The sequence below is a fragment of the Pteropus vampyrus genome, unplaced genomic scaffold, assembly GCF_000151845.1.
Source record: "Pteropus vampyrus isolate Shadow unplaced genomic scaffold, Pvam_2.0 Scaffold138, whole genome shotgun sequence".
NCBI lineage: Eukaryota > Metazoa > Chordata > Mammalia > Chiroptera > Pteropodidae > Pteropus > Pteropus vampyrus.
In genome coordinates this window covers 433245-441687 of record NW_011888919.1, presented here as the reverse complement: position 1 = coordinate 441687, position 8443 = coordinate 433245, and the positions used below count along the sequence as shown (strand labels likewise).

At 54.2% G+C, this 8443-nt stretch overlaps 1 protein-coding gene across 1 annotated transcript; it reads right to left on the bottom strand.

Moving 5' to 3' along the window:
- Positions 1-2: 2 nt before the first annotated feature.
- SLC1A5 (solute carrier family 1 member 5) lies at positions 3-8438 on the bottom strand (the record flags this gene model as incomplete). Its single annotated transcript, XM_023535229.1, has 8 exons — positions 3-42; positions 1528-1662; positions 1783-1977; positions 2711-2944; positions 4759-4925; positions 5780-5827; positions 6253-6295; positions 8080-8438. Coding segments are annotated over 8 exons (1221 nt in total), but the record flags the coding sequence as incomplete, so codon positions are not given.
- Positions 8439-8443: the final 5 nt, after the last annotated feature.

Sequence of the window (8443 nt, the reverse complement as noted above, 5' to 3'; positions counted from 1 at the left end):
AAGGCGTCACCTTCCACATTGAGGATGGTACAGGACCGGTCCCTGCGGGGGCAGAAGGGATGGGAAAGTGAGTGGGAGGGGGAGGGGGAGAGGGAGAGTCCAGGCCCAACCCTCCCTCCTCTCACCCTGGAGTCGTGAAGTCCCCATCACACCCTCCCACATAGAATTCTGTCATACTCTAGTGGCCCTAGAATGTCAGCCTCCCATCCTCCCAGGATCTCAAGTACCCCTTCCTTCTAGAACCTCAAAGATCTCCCCCATCCTTCCTGGACCCCAATGATCCTTCTTCCAACAAAATACGAGATCTATTGCTTCTGGAACCTCGAAAAGTCACCCCCTCCCCCTTTTACTGGGCTGCAGAAGACCCATCCAGCCCTCCTCTTCCCCCTGAGATACTGAGTTCTCCCTCAGGCCTTTCTCCTCCCTAGAATCCTAAGGATCTATTTCCTTCCTCCTTATGCTGTGTACGTATACGCCATTTGAGAAAACTGAGCTATAATCCACTCTTTAAAAGTATACAACCCAGTGTATTTTAGCATATTGAGTTATGCAACCATCACCATTATTTAATACCAGAATATTTTCATCACTCCAGAAACAAACCTCATACCCATTAAGCAGTTATCTCTCATTTCGTCCCATCCTCCCAGCTCGAGGCAATCATTAATCTGCTTTCCTGTCTATAGATTTGCCTATTCTGGACATTTCATAGAAATGGCATCATAGACTATGTGGTCCTTTGTGCCCGGCTTCTGTCACTCCACATGTTTTCAAGGGTCATCCATGTGGTAGCACGTATGTATGTACCAGTGCTTTATTCCATTTTATTGTGGACTAATATTCCATCGTATGAACAGGTGACATTTCGTTTATCTATTCGTTGATGGATATTTGGGTTGTTTCCACCTGTTCACTATTATGAAGAGTGATTAATAGGATAATAATAGAATAATATAGTATGAATATTTATACATAAGTTTTCATGGACATGTTTTCAATTCTCTCAGACATATACTTAAGAGTGACATTGCTAGGACACATAGTAATTCTATATTTAACTTTTGAAACCAAACGATTTCCGATCTTTTATGCTCTCAATAGCTTAACCGTGATAGCTAACAATTATGAATGTAGTATTTACTACTTCTCAGGGAGTTGCATGTATTAAAAGTCATCTAATCCCAAGGAGAGACTATTCTCTCCATTTCACAGATGGAGAGACGGAGACACTCGGAGATTAAGTACTTGCCCAGGGTCATAATGGCTAGCGATGGTGGCACTGGGATCTGAACACAAGTAGCCTGGCCTAAGTGTCCACTCTATTAATGACTCAGGCACACTACCTTTCTGGGTTCTTCTTAGAAGCCCAAAGATCCCTTTTTTCCCTCTGACTGGAATGCTCAAGGACCTATCCCCTCCCTCTAGAACTCCTTCCTTCCTGTCCTCCTCTGCCCAGAGACTCTCAATGACCCTCTTTCCCAGGGGTATCCCTCCTCGAACCTCCTGAAGCCCCAAGCCCACACTCACACTAGCCAGTCCACAGCCAGGATCAAAGAGATGTCTCGAACAGGCAGGTTGACTGCCTCGAGGATGATGGCAAGGGTGAGGACACCTCCAGCGGGGATGCCCGCGGCGCCGACGCTGGACGCTGTGGCGGTGACCCTAGGCAGGGAGGGGAGGTCAGGGAGGGGCCTCTTAGTGGGAGAAGCTGGAGCCCAGCCCGTGTTCATTCTTAGTGTCAGGTGGGTCGGGGGTCCTAGTCGCAGCCCACCACGCACTCACAGGATGGTGATGATCTTCACGAAGTCCAAGGGTCGCTGGTTCAGCTGTGCAATGAACACTGCAGCCACACACTGGAAGAGCGCGGCACCGTCCATGTTGACGGTGGCACCGATGGGCAGGATGAAGCGGCTGATGTGCTTGAAGACGCCGTTCCTCTCCTCCACGCACTTCATCATCAGCGGTAAAGTGGCCGAGCTGAGGGACACCGCAGATCTGAGTTAGCTCACACAGCCAACCTGGGCTCGGCCCCGCCCAATCCCCCAAGCCCCGCCCCGGTCCCGCCCAACCCCCAAGCCCCACCCACCGAGCCCCGCGGCCCGGACTAAGCTCCACCCATCAGCCTAGACACTCCCTCCCAGCTCTCTGCTCCTTCCTACTCTTCCCAGAGCCGGAAGGCACTAGGGATCCCGCAGACTGTAGTCATTCCAAAATGTAGGCGTCCTGGACCCCCTGCTACTCCTCAAAATACACACAAAACTTCAAACCTAAATTCTATTTAGGTGAGTCTGAGGGCTCACTGACCCACGTCTCCTGCCACCTCCACCAATAGACCTCAGCTATGAATTCCTACTCTCTGGGAGAAAGTCTAGTTCTGAGGGGAACTGGGGCAGCAAAGATGGGTGAGATACCCAGGAGAGAAGGTGGAAAGAGCTCCCAGAGGTCAGATCCAGGGCGGAGCACTGAGTCACCCAGGGCTCGGGCTCGGTGCGGAGGAAGGGTTCTCAGAAAGGAAGAAATAACTAAGGCAGCAGTTCCCTAATTTTAGGAAGGGGGTTTCCGAGACCTTGTGAGAAGCTTAGAAAAGTGTGGCTCCTGTACCCAGATGCGGGGACCCCAAACACAAAAGTCCATGGGTCTTCAGACATCTGATGCCACCCTCAAGCCCCTTAGCTTAAAACTCCCACCCCGATGTACCCCAAGGCCGCACCTGGAAGAGGTTCCGAAGGCGGTGGCCAGCGCTGTCAAGATGCCCCACAGGAAGCGGTAGGGGTTCTTCCGGGTGAAGAGGAAGTAGATGAGGGGCAGGACCAGGAGCCCGTGGATGGCATGGCCCAGCAGGCAGCACAGGATGTATTTGCCGAGACTGGCGAAGAGCATTCCCACATCCTTCATCTCCACAATCTTGCCAGCCACCAGGAACAGGATGCCCACAGGGGCATACCTAATAACAGGGGAGACAGAAGGCGACCTCTGACCACATACTCCCCCAGAGGCAGGCACTGTGCTCTGCACGGCAGGATCACAGCCTCCCTGGCAGTCGAGAGGAGCCCGCAGCCATGTCGGGGCATCTCCCCTGCCCTGCTGCATTCTCTCTCCCCTTGCAGATAGTGCAGCTGGGAGATTTAAGAAGCCTGAGTGCTGCCATCACCACCTGGAGTACAGTCACTAACCGTATTTGGACTTAACACATGACCAAGGAAAAAAACAGCCAGGTAAACAGCATTTACGTTTTCTGGATTTGTTTGTTATAGCAGCTACCGTAACTGAAACCAAGACAATCTCTCAGGCTGTGGTTCAGGTCTTAACAACCACTCCCAGACGTGAAGCATTTATGACGCACTGAGCCCTTGAACGTAAGTGGTTGAATCTTCGCCCCAAGGGAGCTCCAATTGAGTCTCTTATAGCTACTGTTGACTTAAGAAAATCTAACGGGTCTGCAAAGCAAGGAAGATAATGCTCCCGACCTCATAGGAATGTTGGCAGGATGAAATGAGAAGCCAGTTGAAATGAGTTGAAAGCTTTTCAATAATTCATCTATAAACTTTAGCACTCTCTCCTAGAGTGCTAAAGATCCTGGGGTGCTTTTATGCCTCCCAGCCAGAAGGCTTCTTTTGACAGCTTGATCGCTATGTTGTTGCCCAAACCCCTTTCCTTTTAGTAAAAAAGGCACCACTTCCCAGCCACCTGCGCACCTGGGTTTGGCCAAACACCCACATTCTGGCCGGTGGGACATGCCAAAAAGTTATACAAGTACTGGATAAGTATTATCTAATATTGTTTACTGTGGGCCTGCTGTAGGTCAGTCACTGTCCCAAACACTTCCCACGTATGAATTCGTTTGTGCCTCGTATGACCAACCCATTTTCCAGATGAGGAAACTGAGGCACGGAGGGAGAAGTAACTTGTCGTAGGGCACAGCTGGAAAGCAGCCACGCGGGCATGGGAACCCAGGCCGCCCGGCTGCAGAGCCTGCTCCTCCGCACACGCCACTCTGCCTCCTCGGCAAAGTACTTTTATTAGTCGAGGTATGCTCAGTGCCCACACAGCAGCTTCTCAGATGCCAGGTGCACCAGAATCAGGGCGGGGGGAGGGGGAGGGATTTATGAAAAATGCAGCAACTCTGGCCCAGCTCCTGACTCCTAGATCCAGGGTGGGCCCTGAGAACAGGTGTGACACCACGTGGAGGCGAGGCTGGGGGAGGGAACAAGGGTGGAAGCCAGCGGCCTACGCAAGATTTTTTTCTCATTTCCTAAGGCCATTTAAACAAAACTCATGATGGTACTGGTTGTACATAGCTGATATTAAGTCACCGTTCAGGAGGTGCCAGGCATTTAAAGCACTTTCTAAGGGCTTGCTTTACCTGAACTCCAGTCACTTGTTTCATCTTTGTGACAGTCCTATAAAGCAGGCACAATTTTAGATCATTGATCCAAAGGCGAACACGTGGTCACCTTTAAATCTCTAACTAAAACTGAGATGCGTTAGCCAGGCCGTGGCCACAGTTTGGCTGTCTTTTTGTCACCTCTCAGGAAAATCAAGAAGGCGCCCGTATAATTCTCAGCTTTCATGGAATAGAGCACTGTCCTCATTTTATAGATGAGCAGTCTGAGGTACAGAGAGGGTAAGTCACTTGTCCAAAGTCACACAGCCAGGGAACGGTCGATGCTGGACTTGAATCCAGGCCGTCTGGTTCCAAAGAGTGGACAGAGAGGGTTGGCCCACCCCGTACCCCCAGTGCCCTCTCCCACGACCTACCACATGATCCAGGAGACCAGCACCATGGTGGCATCGTTGAAGGAGTTGAAGAAGCGGATGAGCAGCTCTCCTTCAGGCCCCAGCTTCCGCAAGGCCACGCCAAAGACGATGGCAAACACCACCAGGCCGAGGATGTTCATACCCTCCACCTCATCCCCCACGGGTACCTTTTGGCAAGGAAAAGATGGGGACACTTAGTCAACCTGCACGGTCACTGAGGGCCTATTCTGGACACTGCTAGGACCCAGTCCCTTGGGCTCCTTCCTCCCAAGGCTCACTATCCAGGTCCAGGGGTAATAGACCCGTTGCCAGGGGCAACCCAGAGTGGGCAGGGCTGAAGTCATCAGGTAGGGCTTTCTAGAGGAAGTGGCTCAGACCCCGGAAACGGGAAGGGTGAACCAAGTAAAGAGCGGCGGTAGAAGGTTCTAGAGAGAGGGAACAATGCACAACAACCTAGAAATGAAAGCGACTTGGGCTTTCGAAGAGCAGAAAGAAAGCCACTGTGGCCGGAGTGGAGTGAGCCAGGCAGTCACAAGGCGAGGCCGGGGGAGGGACAGCTGGGCGGGGGTCCGACCTCACAGCGCCCCCGGGACTGTGCTGAGAAGCCCGAGCTCTCTTCCAGGGGTGCTAGGGAGCATGCCAGGGCTTTGGGCAGGGGAGAGGCAGGGTGGGGCTTGTGCTTTGAAAAGACCTCTCTGTCTACCCTGCTGACGGTGGGTGGGAGGGGGTGGGCCTGGGGGCAGGTCAGGGAGGGAGCCGAGGCAAGGTGGGATGGGGGAAAAGAGGAGTCTGGACCACAGCAGGGCAGTGGGGAGGGAGAAGAGGGTGCAAAATGAAGATTCCAGAAAGGCAGAAAAGACAAGAGATTGGGGAGGGGCTGCTCAGAGTTTAAAACAGATTGCATAGCAAACGTTAGAAGATGCGGTGGCGGGGCGGGGGGCGTGGGCAAAGGCTGGGGAGGGAACAGAGTGGAAAAACCACAAGGGACCCGTCCCCACCCTGTCCCTTCACCTGCTCTCACCTTCACCTGGGTTTCATTGTTCCGTATCATTTTATAGGAGGTAGAGTACTGCAAGAGAGGGTAGGAGAGAGTCCGTGTTACTTGTCGTTGAGGCTTCTCCGCCTGTCCTGGCACCTACAGTGCTCAGAGTCTGCCCTGAGCATCCCTTATTTCATCCCACCAGCAACCCCACTAAGGCAGGACTCCGTGCCCCTGTATTCCAGAGGCGGGAACCTCAGAGCAGTAAAGGCACCTGCCCAGGGTCACACGGCTAGAATTAGAATCTAGAAGGGACTCCGAACACATATTCTTGTTTCTTGATGAGCATCATAGATGGGTTTCGGTGGTCACCCAAGAACCCTGCAATATTGCCTATAAATATGTGGCAGGTTAGCTTTTCCAGGCACTGGCCCAGGTCAGGGCCCAAGGGGCCATGGCTGGTTGTCTCCCTCCCTGGACACCCGCCACCCCTCAGGACACCCCCGACAACTCACTGAGCGGAAGGCTGCAGACACCAGGTTGGAGGGGAAGATATTTCTGCAGAGACAGACATGGAGGAGAGGTTATTAGATACCGCAATAGTTCAGGGAGGGTCTGGGCTGGCATCTCGGGATGGGGGAACCTCGGAGGCCCCGTTCGAACCCAAATGTGCACTTTCGGTCAGGCGGAGTTTCACCTGGGCATGTGTGCCTTTCCAGGGCTTGGGGACTCTGAGCTGGTCTCCTAGGGCCCCCAGTAGCCTGGGATTCTAGACCTGAGGGATGGTGGTTGGAAGTGGAAATGCTGGCTCCCCAAGGCAGGGGGTGGGGGGGGCAGAGTGACCCGGAGCCTTAGCTCCACCCCAGGCAGCAGACTTCACACCCTGGTCATCTTGCATCAGCCACTTCCTCCTAGGGGACTGGGAGGGCTGGAAAAGAGCTGGCCCTGAAGGCTGGCGGTGGCCTGTGGGTCAAAAGATCTGGGTGGAGCTTTGGGAAGAGGAGAGAGAATCACAAGGAATGGCTGTGTGCATCATGAATGGGCATCTGTGTTGACACGGTCACTTTTGTGACCGTTTGCGAGGGTGACTCAGTGTGCAGCAGTGTGTGTGGAACCCCACTGAGCATGTGGGAGTGTCAGGCAATGGCCTCGTGTCTCTGGGCCACGACGAAAATAGCAGGAAAAGCATGTCGTCAGCACTGTACATAAATCAACTCATTTAATCCTCAAGACAGCTCTCGGGGTTGAGCTCTACCATCCCGTTTTACAGAAAAAAAAGAAGACACAGAAAGGTGAAAACAGTTACGTGACGAGGAAGTGGCAGAGCTGAAATTGGAACCCCACCAGCCAGATGCACAGTGCTAACCACTGGGTGCCCCGACATCCTCCCCGCTAACCACTGGGCACCCTGACATCCTCCCTCTCCCCAGCTCTTGTGAGTCTGTACTCAGTTTGCCAAGTGTTGGTATTTAGCCGAGGCGAGGGTTAGTTCAGATATATGGGACACTGCTGGCGTGTGGCCATGTAGGTGTGTGTGTATGTGAGTGTGTATGTTTGTGCTGAAGGGGTATTAATATCCAATGGGTGTGTGTGTGTGTGTGTGTGTGTGACGGTTGATGCTAGTCCCATGTGTCGGTGTGAGACATCACAGCCGTGGCTGAGTGTCGGTGTGCCTGTGTCCAGCTGTGTGTCACTGGTTATAAAGTTGTGTAGCTCTGAGATGTTTCAGCTAAGCCTCAGAGTGGCCGGCCAAGTGTGAGTTACATCTGTTTTGGCACACAGGGGAAGCCCTCCACATAAACAGCTTTCAAGTAGGTGTGCCTGTCTGCAGGCCCGCCTGTACCCACCCAGGCCAGCTAATCTCCCCCAGCCAGGAGGAGTCCACCCACAGCAACCTCTGCTCTGAACGTCCCATCTCAGGCTGCCCCTGGGGGCCCTAAGAGGCTGGGGGAACCTGGTTCCGACTCATCATTTCCCCCTAAGGTTTCCAGGAAGTCCCCAACCAACCTAGAGACACTGCGTCAGCAAAGACCATGTGGACCCAGTAGTTTGTTCTCCTTAAAAGCGGGGAGAGCCTTTCTTGGGGGTGGGGTGAGGGGCAGAGACCACAAGAAAAAGAATCTACCCCCTTTCTAAGTGGCCCCCCCTTGTGGAGGGGGCGGAGCACAGAGGGAGGAAATGAATGAGAAGACCTTGGGGGATGTCCCGCTCCGGAGGACCCGAAGTTCCCCTCCTGTCCACGTGGCCACTGCAGCCATCCCTAACACGTGTCCCCTTCCCCACGTGGCCGAAGCACCCCCACTCCCACCCCACCTCGCTCCAGCCGGCGGGCAGCGTCTAACCTTACGAGATCCAGGAAGGAATCCATCACCTCCTTGCTGGGAGTCTCTTCCAGAGGGCCGGAGACCCCGGCCGAGGCGTTGATGGCGGCGAGGGCGGCGCCGGGCTGCAGCGCCAGCGCCAAGCCCACGCCGAGCGCGGACGCCAGCAGCGTGGTGACCAGGAAAAAGAGCAGCGCCCAGGCGCCCAGGCGGCCCAGGGCGCTGGAGTCCAGGCTGGCGGCGCCGCCGATGAGGCTGCACACCACCAGCGGCAGGATGATCATCCGCAGCAGGCGCAGCAGCAGCTCGCCCGGGAAGGCGAAGGCCGCCAGGTTCGCGGGGCCCAGGGCTTCGGCGCCGCCGGCGCGCGACACCCCGAGCCCAA